This window comes from Sphaeramia orbicularis, chromosome 20, assembly GCF_902148855.1.
Source record: "Sphaeramia orbicularis chromosome 20, fSphaOr1.1, whole genome shotgun sequence".
NCBI classification, from domain to species: Eukaryota; Metazoa; Chordata; class Actinopteri; order Kurtiformes; family Apogonidae; genus Sphaeramia; species Sphaeramia orbicularis.
In genome coordinates, this window is record NC_043976.1 from 40,766,546 (window position 1) to 40,787,259 (window position 20,714).

General features: G+C 40.1%; 1 protein-coding gene across 1 annotated transcript; it reads right to left on the minus strand.

Moving 5' to 3' along the window:
* Window positions 1-1,689: 1,689 nt before the first annotated feature.
* Window positions 1,690-15,206, minus strand: zfhx2 (zinc finger homeobox 2). The gene is made up of 5 exons (XM_030123366.1): window positions 14,487-15,206; window positions 11,242-11,400; window positions 10,534-10,594; window positions 6,113-10,290; window positions 1,690-4,727 (listed from the first exon to the last, which is right to left on the minus strand). Exons 1-5 carry the CDS (start codon window positions 14,490-14,492, stop codon window positions 4,299-4,301), a joined length of 4,833 nt encoding a protein of 1,610 aa, XP_029979226.1. The 5' UTR covers window positions 14,493-15,206; the 3' UTR covers window positions 1,690-4,298.
* Window positions 15,207-20,714: the final 5,508 nt, after the last annotated feature.

The following is a 20,714-nucleotide window of genomic DNA, read 5'->3' on the forward strand; positions in this document are numbered from 1 at the left end:
TATCACTGCGGGCGTAAAACTCTCACTGCCATTGGTCAGAGCGTGAGTCTAGACCCGCCTTTTCAGTGTGTAGCAGACTCCTATTGGTTGGTAGTACAGGACATTCCGGTTTGCAAATCCCATGTATGGCTTTAAGTGGATTATCTCCGTGTCAATCATCTCCCTTTCAACCGTAAATCGACGGGCGAAGTCAATTGTTCGGTAAATTAATTCGGAGCACATTCCGGTCTGTGGGTAATTGTCTCTGTCGGTGTGACCCCTGCGACCTTTATTAGAACAGTCAAGGATATATAACGGTTGTATTTAAAGAATGTAAACAGAGAAATTAAGAATCAACACATAAGTTAACTAATAAAAATTATTATTATTATCATTATTATGACTGTATACTGTGCATATAAGCAGATACTGTGTCTTTATGTGTATAGAGTTTGGTTTTTGTTTTTGTTTTTTTTTGTTCTTTTACCTTTCTTACTTTTTTTTTTATTATTCATCTTGTGTTTCTAATTAATAGAGACAACTTTTACCAGGAAAAAGTCCCTGTACGTGTTTATGTACTTGGCAAAAAGTTTCTGAAGTTGTTAAAATATAGGTTTTGTATTTGTCTTGGTTTCATGTCATTTGAGCAATTTTGTAAATGTCTGAATGTTAACTGAAAGACTGTCAAATGTTATAACCCTTTATACTGTTTACAGAAAGTTTTGCATCAGTAATAACACCTAAAATAAAAAATTTTTTGGCCTGAAATTTTCTAAAGTAAAGTAACAAAATTCCCGAAAGTCAAGACATAGTTTTATTCTTTTACTATGCAAGGGTCAAATAAGAGTGAACAACAGGATCAACTGTTTTAGGATGTGGTTATAAAGCATCCATGTTGTTTGTAATCATGTATATTTTATATTTATATTGGCTCAATGTTGTTTTAAATGGAATTTACACAATTTTGTAAATTAAAAATACATCTGAGTGTTAATTGAGAAACTTTCAAATGTTATAATAAAATACTGAGGAAATAAGTCTTCACATATTCTCCACAGCAAATCTGGCATCAATAAAAACTAATTTTCTTGGCCTGAAATTTCCTAAAATCAAAAATGAAATGTAAACCTTAGCGCATTGAAGCTGACTTGGGTTAAATTTAATCAGTATCTGTTGAAATGATTTTTGATGGTTGTTAATGTAATAATTAAATCATCCAGATGCCGAATAATGTTACTATTTTCAATAAATGAATACATTTAATAAAAAATTTTCACCTCTAAGTTAAAATGACATAATTCCAGAATAGCATATTTGTAGAATAGCAAAAAAAAAAAAAAAAAAAGAATTGCAACAGTTTTGTCCATTAACAAGTGCCATAAAACCTAAAAAAAAAACACTTTTCCTACTCTACCAAGAATTGATTTGGAGTTAATCTATTTATTGCTGTGAAATTGATTATTTCCACATTTCCAAAAGATGTATGGTTGATTATAGTACAAATAAATTTAAGAAAACAGCACGCAAAATAGTGAACATGATTAGTTTATGAATAATTAAATAATTTAGCTGCTAAATAAATCTAATGTAAGATATTTCACCTTTTGTAGTAAGGTGAATTATTAGTACAAAATGGATTAAAAATAAATATATGACCAAAAAAAATGTCAAGTATATGAAGCTATTGAAGTGAATGAAAAGTGCAGACACTGTTGTTCAACTGATTTTATTTTTTTCTGTATATCAAAGAAAGCATAATGGAGACCAAACACAAAAAGGCAGGTACAAGTGAGGAGGAAAAGATAAGCTTAATCAAAAAGTCTAACAATTCATAACAACACTGCCACTATTATTGTTCAATATTCAGAGGAATACCATACTCTTTTTCCGAGCAGAGAGGTGGCATTTAAAACCATTATGGATCAATAATAATAATAATCAAAAAACAGTGATGAGTAGTAATGCTAATCATATAAGTAGTAGTACAGTTATAACAATAGTGATAATCAAAGTGACGATGAAACATAAGAGAATAAAAAGCAGATCTCCATAAAAACCTATCTAGTTTGGACAGTGCAACACCGTGTCAGTGTGTGTGCGTGCGTGAGTGTGTGTGTGTGATCCCAGTCTTGAGCTTCGAGCACTCCAGTCCTGTCTTTACACACAAGATACAGTTTTCCAGAGTTCAGATTATTACTCTCGAGAGAGGACGCCGATTGTTTCCGGACACCACGAGTGAGTCTTAATGGCTGTGTTGAAAAAAACGCCTGTAGCTTGTGCAAAAAAATCTCGGACTACTAGTGCAAGTGTCGAGCCTTGGGACGTCCTTTTACAGTTTGCATTTGCGAGGAAAAAAAAATAAAAATAAAATAAAAATAGAAAGAAAAACACCTCTCCTGCTCTCTGTCGACCTCAAGATTGCTTTTGGTTTCTGAATGACAGAAAGCGAAGGGAGGATTACTTTGGAATATCAGTTATTTTAATATATTCTTTACAAAAAAAGTTCAGGTTTTAGTTTTGCATTTTTTTGTTAAAACTATCAATAGTAACATTAATATACAACTTAAATTGAAGGAAAACATCTTTAGTATGTTATGCGTCCTTCAAAACAGCACCATCTTATTAGCTCTCAGTCAACACATTTATTAAAGTTTCCCAATTTGCTTGCTAGGTTCAGAGTATCCGTTAGTCCTTTGGGATACTGGTAATACCCAACGTTCTCCCTTGTCTTGGTTTCCAGATATAGTTAGATCTCATTTCACAGCACGTACAATTCCAGAATTAGTAACTCTGTTTCAAAACTGAAAAAAAAAAAAAAAATGAGAGGGAGGGGAAGTGTGGGAAACACCTTTTCAAGCCATGTCCTTGTGTTTCCCAGTGTTTGGCTTTTGACCTAAATAAAAACACCAATTATTTGCTTGTGTTGCTTTTGAATAAATATAAGTGACCACAGAATTCATGGAGGATTAAAAAAAAAAGATGTTAAAAAAAATCATAAGAAAACAGCGACAGATGTGGCTAAAATTCATTCTGGTGCCGCTTCCTCTTTAAGGCCGTTTCATCTCCAACACCTTCAGTAGGTGACAACGTTTATTCCCCCCCAGGTATTTTTTTGTTTTTGTTTTTTTGAAGAGCAACACACATGTGATTTAAGAAGGGAGTGAAGAGTTCCACAGGATCAAAGATTCATAGAAAAGAAGGAAAAGTCCTAACCGGAGTCCTTGGCTGCAATTGGAGCTGATAGGATTCAGAGTTTTTCCAGATAAGAATGTGACATTCAGCTGTTTCCCCTCCAAAAGAATGAATGTAAAAGCCTTTAAAACAGAGCTCTTCTTCATTTACACACCCAGATCTGCTCACATCTAAAGCATGTTTCATTAGTCTAGCAAAAAGAAAAATCAATTTATTTCACATGATTATATATTAAGGCATCCAACATGCATTGTTGTATCTTTCCATAAAAAGACACTTGCATTAGAATGCTTAAAAACATTTCAATGTAAAATGTGTCAAAGTGCGGTATGCCAGGATTCTACTTCCCTCAGCCTCTTTTTGCCCTGTCTATTTGGATTGTCGTGAAAAATCTATGAACATTTAATTGGGGACGATTCAACAGCCCTGTTCTCTCTAAAGTACCTCTTTTATATCCCAAATAAGTAGACGCGACGCTCTCCAGACCACACTCCTGCAGCAAATGAAAGGTGACGGTCGAACCAGTTCTTCAGTCTGTTTGTGTTCTATCCAAGCAATGTCTGCCCTACAAGTGAAAGTAGGCATAAGGAAAAACAATTCCACAGGAGCAAACAGTTTATTCATGGTAAGTATTTCATGTTATCCCAAAAAAAGTGTTTGAGCCCACGAGAAAATGGCCACTTCACAGAAGAAAAACTCTTGCATCAGTCTTAAGGGTAGGATAGTTCAAGCACGGCAAGTCGAGTGCCTTTACAAATTATAGGAAGGTCATAGAAAAAGGTAATATATAACCACAGGGTTAGGACCAAACTGCTGTTAGGTAAAGTGTGTCAAGGTTGAGGGAAACTTGAGACATGTTCGTCACTCATCAGGCAGCGGCTGATTAAGTGTTAAGCAGCGTGGAAATTGTCTGGCGTATTTGATTTGATTCCAGGTGAAACCTTTAGATTAATGAGTTACAAGTCAGTGAAGGATGAGCAGAGGGTCGCGGGTGCAGGGGGAGCAAACATCAAAAACTAAAGAATATTAGCTTTTGAGGATTAGTGCTCAAACTGGTTTATTAAAATCTGAGGAGCCCAAATGGGTCCAAGAATAGTCAGTGTGCAGACCAATCCTGATCTGAGTCTTTAACTGCTGCTGGTGGCCGCCGGCTGAGGGGACTCCATGACCATCTCCCCTCCAGAACCAGAACCGGTCACAGGGGCGGACACAGAGACCTGCGAACTCTGAGCGCCACCAGGTCCGCTGCCGCCGGTTCCGTTCTTGTTGACGAGTGTTGTCGGCTGGCCGAAGTTAGTGGTTCTCAGAGTGGCCAGGTGGCGTGGAGAGAAGACATGGGCCCTGGCGGCGGCGCGGGATTCAAAGGAGACTTTGCAGGCATCGCAGCGGCCCGTCAGCGTCTCCTTGGGAACGGGCTGACCTGCCACCGGGGACGACGGGGGCTCGGTCACCGTCAGCTGCACGGGTTTGGGCAGGATGGGTCGGTTGGCCTTCAGGGCACTGTACTGCAGATAACTTCCAGAACTCATGTCCACCTTCCCACCTGACAGAGGAGACTGAAAGACAGGAAGAGGAAAGAATTAAATGTCAGGTCTGAGATTTACCAGGTATCTGATGAATTAAGACATTAAAGTGGTGGAAGGGGAAGATAATCATGTTTCTGCGATTTTTTTGTGGTAAAACTAGATGTAATTTGGGTTAAAAACTAGTTTTGGTTAAGTTTGACCTTAGGTTTGCAGAAAACTTCGGTGCCCTGGTGGTTTACGTGTCCTTGTGCAAGAAAACTTTATATTTTTCAATAAAACGCTAAAAGTCACATCATTGAGGACTGTTCCCATCACCACATAGGTCAAAATTTGCAGGAGTTAACACTAATAATGAGTGAAACTAGCTGAAGTGGTTCACTAGGGACTAACAGCAACTATTAGACCATGAAAAATTATTTTAATTAAGTTTGTATTTCCTCTACATCTATTTGACATCAATTTGGCTCAGGTGAGGTAAGTGGCATGGGCTACACTCATGTCTTGTTACAGAAGGAAAAACCCTGCAGGCAATTATTTCATGCTTAAACTAGTCAAAGAGGTAAATGAGGAGAAACTGAGCTCAAAACCTTACTGAAATTATTTAAATTATTATTATTATTCAAGCATTATCTGCAAAAAGGACTTCAAACTAATGTGTACTCTAAGTTGTGTGGTCCCTGTCAGTGTTTTTCTCACATATATAGGATATTATGGATTTATTTTACTGCTGCATTCATGTACTTGCTGAAGTTTAATGTTGTAATTTTTAAGGTTTTACTAATTTCATGTTGTTGATGAGTTTGAGATACAGGAAATCTCATACCTCTATAATGTCTGATTAAAAGAGGCCTTTTCTTAGCTTTGTGATGCATGTTCCAGCAAGTCCAAGAGGGTTTATACACATATATTCATTAATTTTCCAAACTAATTAAGGACAGATACATGGTTCACTGGACAGAGAAAGAAAACCTGTAATCTGGAAAGTAACTGTAAGAGAAGAGTAAACTGGAAAAACACTCAAAGTATAGTCGTTCTAAACCTGATCCTTAAACTGATCCAGAGAGTATTCAAGTCAGTCCTCTACAGCTTCAGGGGCAATTAATTCTATTTTAGACTTAATTTCTACATTAAAAAGAGACTGTAATACAAAAAGACAAGTCAGTATAGATTAAATCAATATCATTAACGGCTGCACTTTGCACAGAGCCCAGGAGGTGTCATAGGAGAAAAAGTAATCTGGACACTTTAATTACTAATTTATGCCCTGACTTTAACAAATTGAATAAAAGTTATGTTTTAATATTCACATCAGACTTAACGTACCTGTTGTTCGGCTCTAAGAAAACCACTCATACTTTCTAGTACTGTAGTAGTAGTACTTCGATGTTTAATGTTGACTGAAGGGCTTTTCTTACCATTTTCTCCTGCTGCAGCCTCCAGCGCTTCTCCTTGGCCCTGGTGTTCTGGAACCAGATCTGCACCACTTTGAGAGGCAGGTTGAGCTCGCTGCCGATGGCCTCACACTCCATGGCATTGGGGTGCGCGCAGGTCTCGTAACAGGACTGCAGGATGGACAGCTGAAGGCAGGACAGGTGCGTGCGCGGCCTCCGACTCGATGAATGCGGCAAAAAGCTGCCTTCAGATGGGCTGGACTTGGCGACGGCTGGGGTGGTGGGGCTGGCCACTTTGGCAGAGCTGGGGGTGTTGGGGCTAACTGGGGCGATGCTGGGAGTGGGAGGAGGCGGGATGGTGCGAGGAGGCGTGTGCGTGGGCAGGGCCAGTTGTTCTCTCGATAGGGTGTTGATCTTAATGGGTACTTTGGGCGTCCAGTAATTGAGGCCGTTTTGTTTTTGCGACACCGCCGATGTGGCAGAAGGCCGGTTGTTGATGGGCGTCGAAGGCAGCTTGGGCACCATGCGGTTTGTAGTTCCAGGTCCACCACCCATGTTATTCTCATTGTCTTTCTCGTCATCCGTCTTGTCTTCTTCGCTCTCTTCATCTTGCTTTCGCTTTTGGGCTGGCCTCGGAGCGATGGGAATGGGATCCTTGGGTGGAGCTAGAAGGACAGGTGTGTTGACTTTGGGTGCGACTTTGACCATGGTGACATTGCTGGTGGTTTCGAGCTTGGTCTTTGGCACTGCAGAAGCACTGCTGCTCACAGGTGAGATTGCAGTGGAGGAAACGACCTCCTTAGGTTTAATGGGAACAGGGGTGATTTTTTTCACCACAGCTGGTTTTCCCAGATCTTTAACAGGCTCTCTCTCTGTCTTGATGAGGGTGCGTACGATTGGAGTAGTTGTAATGCACCCAGTGTTGTTTGCAGGGGGCTTGTTGGAGAATATTGGTTTGGAAAGAGGCCAGGTAAACTTGATTAAAGGTTTGCCGACGGCCGCAAGGGTCCCGTCGCTGATGAATCGAACCTCGCCCTTCCGCTCCCTCGCCCTCATGTTCTGGAACCAAATCTGAACAACTTTCTTTGGAAGGTGGACCCACTCTGAAATCTGTTCAAATTCATGTTTCCCAGGATTTGGGTCTTTGAAATAGCAGCCGTACAGAATGTCTAGCTGTTCAGCTTGAATGATGGTTCTTGAACGCCTCATATCCCGATACCTTTTACCTTTGGCTTTTCTCCCCTGCTGCTCCTGTTCCCTCTCCTTTTCCTTCTCCCTCTCTTTTTCTCTCTCCCTTTCCAGTAGTGTGGTGTTCATCTTCTCTGCCGCTCTCATGTACAGGCTAGACTTTGTCATGTTATTGCAGTTGATTAGATTCATGCTGCTATTGGAGGAAGGCATGGCAGACTCTGGCTTCACCTGAACCACAACTAGACCTTTGGATGTAGGCCTCAGACCAAGCCCATCCAACAACTGTCCCTTCTGTGCCGCGATTTTATCAGCCAGCGATAGCGTGGAAGAGACAGATTTTGAGTTGTTTTTGCCCATGCTCAGATCCAGAGCAGACTCGCAGTCACCCCCGTTGGACAGGTAGTGGGACACCGGGTTGTGGGAGGAGAGGGACTGTGACAGCAGCGAATTAGGGAAGCGTGTGATGGTCGGTGGATTGGGAAACACTGGCACTTTGCTCCCGTCTCCAACCACTGATGGAGTGAGAGAGAGGACGTAAGGGCTGAGGAACTGAGTAGAGAAGGGAGTAAGGGACAACGGTAGAGAGTGGAGAGCTCCAGCTGGAATATCTATAGAATGGGGCTGTGAATTCGGAGGATCCCCTTGGGCCTCCAACTCCAAATCCACATCTGGGTCCTGTCTTTCCTTCTTTACTTCCACCTCATCACGCTCAAACTCCCCCTTTCGTTTTTTCCTCCTGGCCCTCTGACCCCCTCCGCCCTCCTCGTCCTCATACTCGTCCTCTGCATCTGACAGAAACACAGTGGTGGAGCGCAGGACCTTTCCACCGACTGAGCCCTTATCACTGTGGACATCACGCTGAGCCTCGTCCTTTGCGGGGCTCTCAGGACCCTCCCTCAAAGACCCATTCTGACTTTCCTCATCAGACACAATAACAGAAGTGTAGACCTCATTCTCAGAGTCAGAGGTGAGGCAGGAGTCCCCCAGTCCCTCCCTTCCCCATTCTCTCTGTTTACGCTTTCCTCTTGTACTAGACAAATCCATCGCCTGACTTCCTGATGCTTCAGCATCATCCTCACCTTCTGCTATAATCAGTGAGCTTTCCTCATCATCATAATCATTATCAGAACCTTGAATATGTCTGGTAAATCCTGCCAAGGCCTGCAGGTGTTCTATACCTGTCGCTTTCTGCCTCTGTTTGGCGTGTCGAGCCTGGCTCAGCCACCTGCGAACCTCCTCCTCAGAGAGCCCTACTTCCCTGCCCAGTGCCTCACAGTCTTCGTGGGGTGGACTGGCAGCATCAGCCTCGCTCCGGGACTCAAAGAACGCCCAGAGAACCTCTGACTGGAACTCTGACAGTACAGGAAGGTCTGAGAAAACGGACCGAGTTTGGTTGTTAGTTAAGGCATTTGTACTCGGGCTGGATTTTGGGGTACCAACAGAACCGCAAGGGCTCGCACCCGAATGTGATTTCTGAGGAGTAGAATCAGGGCTAAGTGTTAGGTTTAAATTTATAGGACTGAGGCTTGAGTTGCTGGGCACAGATGCAGAAGGCGAGAGGTTGTTATTGCGGAGGCTCTTCTCTGTGCCCGCTGGGGAGAGATTCAGGCTAGCTGCTTTATCACCTTCCAGGTCCAACTGATTATTCGAGCTGTCTCCATCTGTTGTGCTATCTCTATGTGCCTTCCCATTGTCTTCATTATTCTCAACCTTCACTTTGCTTTCTATATTAAGACCTTGTGCAAATTCTTTACTGTCCTCTACCTTAAGTTTCTCTTTTGCAATGTTTTCTGTAGTCCTGCTATCCCCGTCCTTGATCTGATCTGAGACCTTCTCACCAATGCTCTCATCACTATCTGGCCTCTCTTGTTCTCTCTCACTCTTTAAACTCTGTTTTTGCTCTTCCAGGGAGGGCTGTATGTTTGCTGGAACTCCTGCAGAGGGCCACTGGTTCTGTAAGCTGCTAAGTCTTTGGGTTAGGAGGGCTTGCTGGGCTGTGCTGAGACCTACGAATGGCACACACTGGGTGAGGAGCTGGCTTTGCTGGTTCTCTGGGTGCTGCTGGGTTTGGGCTTGGAGCCCATTCAAGATCAAGGGCATGACCATTTGAGGCTGAGGCACGAGCTGAGGCGCAGCGGCACCGGGGGCAGCGCCGGTTGCAAACAGGGATGGGAGGAGGGAGTGTGAGATGGTGTTGGGGCTGGATGTGAGGAGGGTGAGGAAGGCCGAGACCGCCTGTGCTGAAGCCACAGGGGAGGTGAGGAGGGAGGGGGCCACTTGTGAAGTTTGGATCTGCTCTCCGTCTTTTGCAGAAGTCACCATCAAGGTCCCGGGAGCAGCACAGTTGGTGGTGGTAACTAACTGACTGGTTCCACTTCCAGATGTGCTCGCCACAGTGTTTGGAGCACTAGTGTTACTGCCAGTCGCCACCGCGCTGTTTGCAGCATTTGCAACAATTCCAGCATTTCTGCTGCGGGTCTGGTGCAACACAGACTTCATATGGCTCTCAAGAGTGATGGCGTGATTGTATGAGACTCTACATATAGCACACTGGTATGGTTTGTTGGATATATATGGCCGAGAGAGGACAGGAACTGAAGGATTCTGGGACTCATTTTCCCCACTCTGCTTTGCAGAGCCTGTTGTCATCCTCTGAATATGAGATGCAGAGTTGTAGTGGACACTCAAGGCAGTTCTGCTGGGAAATGTTTCCAGACAGGCATTGCATTTGAAAGACCTGGTGTTACTTTCAGGTGGCACATTTTTACCACCTAACTTTTCACCAGCATCTGCGACTTCTGCATTTTCAGTTGCGTTTTGCTGTTTGACTCCTGCAGCCGAGTTTCCCTCCTCTTCTGGCTCCGGGTTGACCTCACCTCCCTCCTGTTCCAATATTCGCTCTTCATCCATGTCTTTGTCTGTGGGTGTCAAGGAAGAGGTTGAACCCTCACTAGACTGGCAGGGGTCTGAGCTGATGTCTTGTGTGGGCTTCGGTTGTGGAGATACAGCATCTGACAGAACAGACAGATGTGATTAACTCTTAAATTATGGTGCTAAATGATAAAAAAAATACATATCAAGGTATAACAGCACCTTAAAACTGAAACAAAAGACTACAGTACGAAATGATTTAAGAAGTTGATCTGGTTTGTATAGTTAAAGAGGCATGGAAGTGTTAATGTTTAACAGTGTGGTGTTTTGTTAGTGGTGTAACTTCAATAAACACCAAGACACCACATCTCTTTGACACTCACCTGAAGACTTTTGAGCAGCTTTGGACTCCCCTTCTCCACTGGAACTACGTTTCAAAACAGCCTAGGAGGAGAAAATGAAAGGATGGGATCAGCAAAACTCTGCAGCGGCTGCTTTAAGATGATCCCAACGCTTGCTTCTGCGCGACAACATTTGGGCGTGACTCATTGATGTGTGGTTATATTACACATAGCAGGCCTGCCCTGCCTTTAATTTGCATTGTAGCCTACAGGCATAAATTAAGCTGTGTTTAATCATTTCATCTGCTTTGCTACTCCATTTTTTCACTGTTCACACACTAAAGTTTACAAACACATGTTAAAGTATTTACCTAAAGTCTACCTGCCTTCCAAGTCTGTCACTTTACTTTTATTGGCATATATAAGCAATGCTTAAAGGTTATGTTTTAAGATAATATTTGCCGAGTTTATTTGTGGCTCCTGTTCCTCTTTGCTTAAGCAGTTTCCTTTTTTTCATATCTCACTGTGATTTTTTAATACTTCTCCACTTGCTACAGCATATCATTTACAGTGTTTGTAACAGACACCACAGTAGTACAGGCCTTAAAACACAAAAACACTTGAAAATACAAGAACATACTGCATTTGCTGTTATATTCAAGTTATCAACAAGTGCTTTGGAGAACGATTACACAAATAAAATCACATAAAGAAGGACCCTAGTTATACTCTTTGCCCAGTTGTACTTACAATGTCCAGCAGTCTGTCAACGCAAGATGGAAGTACGCTGTGTTGGTCAGTGAGATGCAGAGACAGGGAGGATCTGTCGGCTTGGCCTTGTTGGCAGAGGGGGCACAGCCACTCCGACACCCCATTGCTTTCACTGCTCACTGTCTCTCCAGACTCCTCCTAAAAAAAAAACAAACAAAAAAAAACAACAGCAGACCCCAACATTACAAAACACTTCATAAGCCAGTGCAAAGCAGTGAAAAAGTCCTTAAAAATATTCATCTCTTAATTCCATCCTTTTGCATAATCCTGTGATTGTGATTTGGTTAATTGTATAGCTCTGCTCTTAATTGGCAATGTTTTTCATCATTTAGAATCAAAGTGAAAGCAACGGAAATGATCACAAAAGGAGGTTGAACATTTGACAAAGGACAGGAGAATTCTGATCAGGAGAATTACTCTAAACATTTGAGACTAAATGAGATAAACACTTCAGGACATGAAAACCAAGACTAGAGCTGAGTGACTGATTTTTTTCCAATGTTATGGAAGAAAGAACCACTTTTTCAATTTAAATAGTAGAGCAAGTAAACAGACTGCATGTTGGATTTTTGTTGACTAAGAAAGATCTCAGATGGATTTTGTGATTTAGGCATTTTTTCTGATTTCAGAAAGCAAACCTTGATATATTACCCATAATTAGGCTCTTATCACTGGATTATGTTTCAGCCAATGCGTTTTAAAATAATAATACTCCAAATTAATGCCACTTTACATATTTTACATTGAAAATTAGACCCCTCAATGTTCACCCATGTGGACAAAACTATGAATGCACTAATGTATCAGCTGATATTATCAAGTATTAATATGAGCATAAAAGATTTATTTTATATTTATTCATCATGTTATGTTACATGTGTATGTTTGACTCTGCGATGAAGTCCTGAAAGACCATTTATTAACAAAGACTTCTTTGTTAAGGAGAGATACATAACAATATAAAACAACTATATATATATATATATCAAAAACAAACAGACAATAACATTTAAGCATTGGCCAAAAAATTATTTTACATTGCGTCAGCCAAGAACTTTGCACTCCTTGCATCCTGACAAAAAACTTCCACAAATTTAAGGAATGTAAAATTTTGTAAATTGTTTGCCAGTTTAAGTTAAATTTTCAGTTTCAATGGAAACCAGAGCAGCAAAGCTCATCAGAAATGTAGTGTTTAATTTACCTTAAGGGTACAAAGTCACAAAGATTCTTAATAAAATAAGTAACTTTCTTTTATCAAATAAATACTTACAAACGGTAATGAGAAATAGACAATTTAACAAACTTTCCATTAACTTTAAAGAAAGTGTGCCATATCTATATTTTCTTTCTTTCTTGAATTTACCCAGGGAGTCAATGACGTTCTTCTTTATCTGTACATAATGATATGTATCATTAACTGGATATGAAATGACAGTTATCAATTGTTTACATGGGTTAACATGGCAGAACAAAAAGGAAAAATTTGGGTACAGGGAAAAAACAAGCAGGAAATATATTTGGTGTTGCAAAATTTACAAGTTTAACTGCTCACGCAACTAAAAATTACAGTTACGTGTTGGTTAAGCATCTTTGCCACACAACCTGGACCCACTGTGCACAATTTGAAACAAAATCATAAGCCATGTGTGTCCTTTTTTTTTTTTTTTTTTTTTTAAACAATCAAACCAGTATCTCCATCTTAAAATGGATTTCTCATTAAGCTGTGTTTTGCAGGGAGGATCCCTACATTTTCTCTGCAATGACCAGATCAAATTACATTTCATCTACATTGTTCGACTGTAAAACGGATAAAAGATGCTTTGTTTCACGGCTCTTTATGCTCAAAGTTTTATCGAAGTTATCTAATAACACACATATACTCTACCATACACTCCACACCTTGCATTCACAAACGTCACACGAAGCAGCGAAGCGTCTCATCATATAGATTTGACGTGTTTTTTTTCTGCAAGTTTCACAAAACAATACAAAACAATGAGGAGAAATACCTCCACAGCACCAGTCCTCACTTCCTCGTCATACCAATTAGCAAGCTAGCACGGTTTATATGAGCACATAATATTTCCACAAGTCTTTATCTGTGGAGAATGAGGTTTTAAAGACTCCCCGTCATGTGTCCTGTAATTAAAAGCCGAGATATAACTATATTAACATGTGTGTGCTTTTAGTTGGCTAATTAATGAGCGGTCTAATTAGCTATGCCGACCGGAGATGAATCAATTAGCTAGCAGGCTAGGTTGAGAGACACCCCCCCACACCTCCCCCCCAAACGTCGCATTACAGTGGTATTTCGCTGGTAGTTTAGTGAAAATAAACCCGTAGTGAGAACAACACAATTATCTGTAACTGAAAAAGACTGGGATTAGTCCAAGAGTTAAACCTGGACGGTGGCTAAATTAATAAACAAAACGGGGCTAAAGCCATTAACAGTCGTGTCACTTTGCTAGCTAGCTTGTTAGCAGGGGTAATTAACCGCTCTCTAAAACTGTCTCCAACTGGGTAAGACCCCCCCTCTCCCCCCCTCCCTGAAAACTCTGCCCGGTCCAGGTGGGAAGCGCAACCCCCGCCACACCGTCCCACTTCGCCCTGGGTGGAGAACACACTCACCAGGCTGCGGTGCTCAAACCTCGGCCTCGAGTTGCTCCCTCACCCCGGTGATGTGCGCTGCCAGTCGGGCATGTAGTGCAGCGCCGCCCGCCGCCTGGAGCTCAACAGCGCAAATTGAGGCCTAGTCGGACTAAAGCCATTTAATTAATGAACGTGGGCTCCGTTTACAGATGTGATAGAAAACACTCGCACCCCCCTCCTCCCTCGCCGCCCAGCAGACCCCCTTTTGACGCGTCCTAGCGCTCGAATCCGTACCTTAAACACTCTCGGTGCAACACATGGCCATTTAAACTATCATTTTAACATCGTCCAGCCGTAATTGGCGACGGAATTAACGCCGAAAAGCTACTTGGAGCGGGAGTACGTGCGCCGCGGTCGCCTCGACGATGGGGGTGGTGTACGGGCAGAGCACGGACGAAAAGTTTGGGATTTAATGTTGGATTTCCACAAGGGATCGGATTAATATGGGGCACGATCCGTCGTCCGCTCGACCCCAGATCAGTCGCAGGCCACTCTGCGCGCACGGATCGGCACAATTAACCGACCGCGGATGACGTTTAATTAAGTTCGGAGCAATTAGCTAATGCGTTTTTTACCTGCATGGTCGCCGCTCCAGCACGCACACACTCACACGCTTCCTCCGTGGCTCCTCAGAAGTGAAAAGTTTTCTTGCCTGCCCTCCCTCCTCTCTCGCTCCCTCTCTCTCCGCTCTCTCCCGGCCTCCCCCTCCCTTCATTCGCCCTCTCCCTCTTCTCTCCTTCCCCTCTTCCCTCTAGTAAACAGACCACAGCTCCCCCCAAGGCTGATTGCTGACATTCAGAGGGGACACACTCGGCTATCAAATCCCTTATGTAACCCCCGCAGATATTAAAGATTATTGGACACGCAGGTTAATTCCGTGCGCCGTGCGTAAAAGCGCCATAAACAGCTCGGATTCCGACGCGTAAAAGTGCGTCTGCGCTTACGTTGCGCGGCTCGGATCACATTCTTTCCCATTTTTTTCTCTTTTTTTGCGTTACAGGTGAACAAAATAAGCTCCCATTGTGCTGAGCTTAATGAAAAAACCGTGATGGGTTAATTAAGGTCGGGACTCTGCGTCACGTTTATGGCACTTTTTTGGATGAAAATGATAGGTGTGGCGCACATTACCAGTGGAGTATGCGGAATAAATATTTATGAAGCAGAGGGGATTAAAACTGCACCATCTGTATGCCCCTGCGTTACTGGGACAGGAAGTGATGTTCCTGAACACCCCGATAGGTGTCTTTAATTGCGCCTGTGCAAAATAAACTTTGCTGACGTGTTGGAGCCGGACCGGGGGGATCCGCCGTTCGGTGTTTCATGCACATTTATTTGGGATCAGAGGACGTGGCTGTGCGAGGTGTGTTGCGTTAATGGAGCCTCCCGATGTGCGTGTTTTGCGGTCGGTGTCGGTGCGTGGTGCGCGCAGATCCGGTTGGATGAGCCGAGACGAAGCGTCTGTAAGGAGAAGCATGAGTGATCTGAGGACACCGGGCTGCTGCTGCTGCTGCTGCTGCTGCACCGCCTCCGCGAATCACGTTATTACAGCTGTAATACATGAGATTTTAGTGTTTATAGACGGTCTGCGAGCAGATAAGAAACACTGGAGGAAGTAGGTCATCAGCAAAATACAGGAAAAACTATCACTCCTTGTAAATATTTAGGTTTTAATTAGTGTATGAGCTTCTGCAGCTTGGTTTAATAGTCCAATACATAAAAATGTATTAATATCAACAGTAGGAATCTGAAAAATGGAAATTAAAGTGACTCATAATAAAGGTAATAGAGGATACATACACTATCTGGATTAAAAATATTGACCTCACATGATAAAAAATATTAATGTCACTTGTTGTCACTAATTATTCTAATAAATTTCTTGTTTTCTCAGTGAGAGTTGAAGAATCCAGACAATTACTTGTGGTTGAAAATTAGTATTTATTCACAGAAAGTGATGAATGTTTCAGAAATATAGAGGTTTAACATTTAAGACATAAGTCATAATGATACAAAAAAAATGAGTAGGATTAAATAAAAGCAAACTCTGAAGTATTTTAAGTGTTTTAGAGAATAATGTAAACAGGATTAAACCTAAAGGTGCAAATAAAAATGGTGATTTATCTCAGTATAAAATGACATAATGACAGTTATCATTATTTTTGTAGCTCCACCCCCTGTTAGCAATGAAATGCTGGAATTCAACATATCCTAATATTTTTGTCCATACAGTGTTAATAAATCCAGTAAAAGACACATTAAAAGTTAACATTAGAAATCCTATATAAAACTATATGGACAAAAGTATTGGGACACATTGAATTCAGGTGTTTTGTTGCTAACAGGGGGCGGAGCTACAAAAAATAATCACAAATGATAAAATAGAATTTATATTGAGATAAATATGCATTTTAATTTTCACCTTTAGGATTAGTTTTGTTTATATTATCATATGAAACACAGAAAATACTTAAGTTTGTTTTATCTTAATTCTACTTAAAGGCTTTTTTAAATTATTATTATTGTATTAGTTTTTATATGGTAAACATCTATTTTTCTGAAGTATTAATCATGTTTTGAACATAAAAAATCATTTTAAACCCTAAGTCACTGTCTACATCCTTTGACTCTAACTCATAAAATGCATAATGTTTTGATTTTTGTCATGATAATTAATGACAACAACTGACACAAACATTTGTATCATATGCGGTTAATATTTTTGTCAATAGAATATATGTTTCCATTACACTGATTATAGTTTCATTACCAGTTTGCAGCTTCATAACATTAATATTAATAAATCCTGATGTATTCAACTAACAGATTAAGCTGCAGCAGCACAAAAAGTAAATAAAATCTAAATATTTACAAATTGTGATACTTTTTTTCTTTATAATTCCAGTTGGTTTTCCATCATCAGTTCTGTCTTAATTTATAACTTTATCAAAGAGAAAGTAATGTTTTTGTCAACACTGATTTTAGTGCCGTTTATTTCTTTATTACATATGCATACCAAATATTTTATGTGTTATTTTTTTAATCATATTTTAACTCACATTTGCATGGAAGAAAAATACATTTATGACAAAGGTTTTTCACTTCTTTGCCATAGTGGAACCAGAATTATTTCCAAAGCTGTACATAATAAGATAAATAGATTATTTGGAAAAGTACATGTGCGTTAGACATGGAGAGGAATAGAAGTTGTATTTTATTAATATTTATGGCTGAGGAAAAAAATAAAAGAGAAACTATTATGGATGTAAAGAGTCACATGTAATGGATGAAACACAATTTAATGAAGTAGCAGATTTCAATGTAAAGATATTAATACTATAATGTTAGAAATGCACAAGCAATTAGAAGTGAATCTGTTAATTGCCATAAATACATGTGATTATTCATAAACTACTGGTTCTGTTTGCAGAGCTATGCTACATCAACTGAACTTGGAGTTAATTGAGTTCTACACTATAATCATATACTGTATGTAAAATAAGCCTAACCCCTTCTGCTGTTACTGGAATAAAAAGTCTAATATTTCCTCTTAGTATAAGTGTTATAAAATTGAAGCATTCAGAGTTAAACACGACTCAGGTAGTTTATCCTCTGGGCATTTGAATGTTTAATGTCATTGTATTCATTGTATTCATCATGTTCTGGCTTTTAGTTGAATAATTTCCTTTATATTTTAATGACTACAGTGACTTTTACTATTTTTCTGAACTACCTGTTATTATTTTTGTCCCTACTAGTTAACTTATTGTGTGTATGTGTCTGTTTTATTGGGTTGAATGGAACATAAGGACTATAATCTGAAGGTTTACATGGTTAAAACAGTCATCTGATTAGTTGTTAATTAATTTAAAAGGTTTTAGGGAGGTTTGTTTTTTAGAAGAAAAAGTCTAAATTTTTGGATTTTGACACTTTGATCCACGAATTATGAATACCTTAGTCAAGATTTGTTTTTTTTTCCTGAGTGTTTTTATTAGGCACAAAAAAAACAATGTGATTGAAATTTTTTTAATGAACCTTTTTTTTTTTTTTTTAATATAGTTTCAAAAATGTCCACTTAGCTGGAAACCATGCATTAAATTTTTGAAGCAAAGAAACGTGTATTTAAAACGCAATATCAGAAAGTGAGAAACTGTGTAAAAACTACGAAGTAAAACGTTTTTAATGGAGCTAATCTGATGTTTTCTCACATTTTAGCATACTCTGTCAGGGTCCAGGCGAGGGTCGAAACACAAGGTAACACGTTGGAGGCTGAGGTAATCAGGGAATAGGCAGAATCAGAAGTCGAAGTACGAACCAGGTCAGAACCAGACGAGCAGGCAGACAAGGAACAGGCAGGATCGGTGGTCGGAAGGCAAAACGGGTCAAGAACGGGCAGACAGACTGACAGGTATCCAAAAACGCTGGTAAGTGAGCACACAAAGGTAGAACACAAACTGGCAAAGGAACAGGGGAAAACACAGGGTTTAAATACACAAGAGGGCGGGAAGACAATTGGACACAGGTGGAGATAATCAGGGAGGAGTCAGGTAATCAGGAGCAGGTGAAACAATCAAGGAGGGGAAGTAAAAACACCAGACATGACACAAGAGGGAAACTTAACAAAATAAAACAGGAAATGACAGAGAAAACAGAAAAGACAGACACAGTCTGGGAGCAGACATGACAGTACCCCCCCCTCTAGGGGACGGCACCGGACGGCCCAGGAATAGTTATTACTAACTTCATGGAGATAATTTGCAAAAAAAAAATCTTTCTGTTTAAGAAGACTGTTAATTACAGTCTAATAACAACTAGCAATTGATTTCCACTCAAACATGTTACTGTAGATGAGGTTTTATCAAGAACAGCAAAGTTTCAGTAATGGTATGAATTGCAGTGTTTGGGACAAAGTGTCCACTGTGTCAGCTGGTATGGAACTAAAACAACAAAACCCATGAATGTACAAGAGAACAGCTGGAAAAGAACTGTCCACTGTAATGACTGCTATACATGAAAGGGTTAACTTGTTAAATGTGAGTATTTTATTTAAATGGTTTCTTTCCTCTTTTGTGATAGTAAATTGAAATGCTTTGTGTTTTTAACCATAAAATACAAGATTTTGAAGCACTTTTCATCATTTTCTGACATTTTATCCACAAATTAAGCAGCAATCTAATCTAATCTTGTCTTATCTTTTTTATCTTACCTTATCTTATCTTATCTTATCTTATCTTATCTTACCTTATCTTATCTTATCTTATCTTATCTTATCTATCTTATCTTATCTTATCTTACCTTATCTTATCTTATATCTTATCTTATCTTATCTTATCTTATCTTATCTTATCTTATCTTATCTTGTCTTATCTTACCTTACATTACCTTACCTATCTGTCTTGTCTTGTCCTATCTTACTTCTCTTGTCTTCTCTTATCTTATCTTATCTTATCTTATCTTATCTTATCTTATCTTATCTTATCTTATCTTATCTTATCTTATCTTATCTTATCTTACCTTGTCTTGTCTTATTTTATTTTATCTTACCTTGTCTCGTCTTATCTTGTCTTTTCTTGTCATATTTTATGGAATCCATATGCTAATAACCTTCAGTCTTGGGTCGTAGAGAGGGTGTGTCCCTGGGGGTGGGGTCGTTAGTGGGTATTGTGTGTCAGTTTCAGGGTCGGTGATGAGAGGGGTGGGTCACTGTCCAAATCTTTCAGGAGGGGGGTTGTTTGGTTTCAGGGGAGTCCAGGTGTGTTAGGTTGTTGGTTGAAAACTGTTTGGGGACGTTCTTTAAAATGGTGTTGTAGGTTTTTGATCAGTAGTGTCTCAGACCACTGTCACAAACATGGCTTCTTTAACTCCTCTCTCAAACCCTGTGTCTTCTCTGGCCAGTATGTCCTGAGTTCTGCGGTTCTCCTGTGTTAATGCGTTTATGGAGGGGTTGTTTGGTTTGTCCTGTGCAGAAGTCTGTACATTCCTCGCTGCTCTGAACGCCGTAGACCGTGTTGCTTTGCTTCTCCATTGGTTGTTTGTTCTTTGGATGGACCAGAGCCTGGATCAGGGTGTTGGTGGGTTTGAAATATACCAGGATATTGTACTGGTTAAAAATGCTTCGTAGTTTTTCAGAGTCTCCTGTTGTGTATGGAATGACAAAGCCTTTTCCTTTTTTCGGCTTTTCCTCAGTTGTTGGTGGGTTTTTGATTATCTTATCTTATCTTATTGTTTGATCTTATCATATCATATCGTATTGAATCTTATCTTATTGCATCTTATCGAATCTTATCGCATCTTATTGTATTTTATTGTGTTTTATCTTATCGCATCTTATTGCATCTTATCTTATCGTATCTTATCTTATCTTATCTTATCTTATCTTATCTTATCTTATCTTATCTTATCTTATCTTATCTTATCTTATCTTAATAAACTCTAGTTGTGGCCCTAAATACTTATATACATTTTTATTTTTCTCATTTCTTTATTTTGTAGAAGAGATCTAAATGCAGCATATGTTATCTATAATATACGGTTAATTTCTGAAGGACACATACACAAAGACTTGGTAATAGTTGGTAAACTAGTTGAAAATGAGCTGATAATAATGTTCATATTTCCTCTAGTGTTATGTGTAAAGCCCATGTGAGAGAATAACTACTGCTGTTTTCAAGCCCCTGCTGGTTTAATAGTCGGGATTAAACCATGTAATTACACCAGTTTCTAAAAACTAAAGCAGCCAGTTTTCATAATAGCATGTTTCGATTCTTTGCTTTGTTTACAACAGGTAAATCAGTTTGGATCTGACC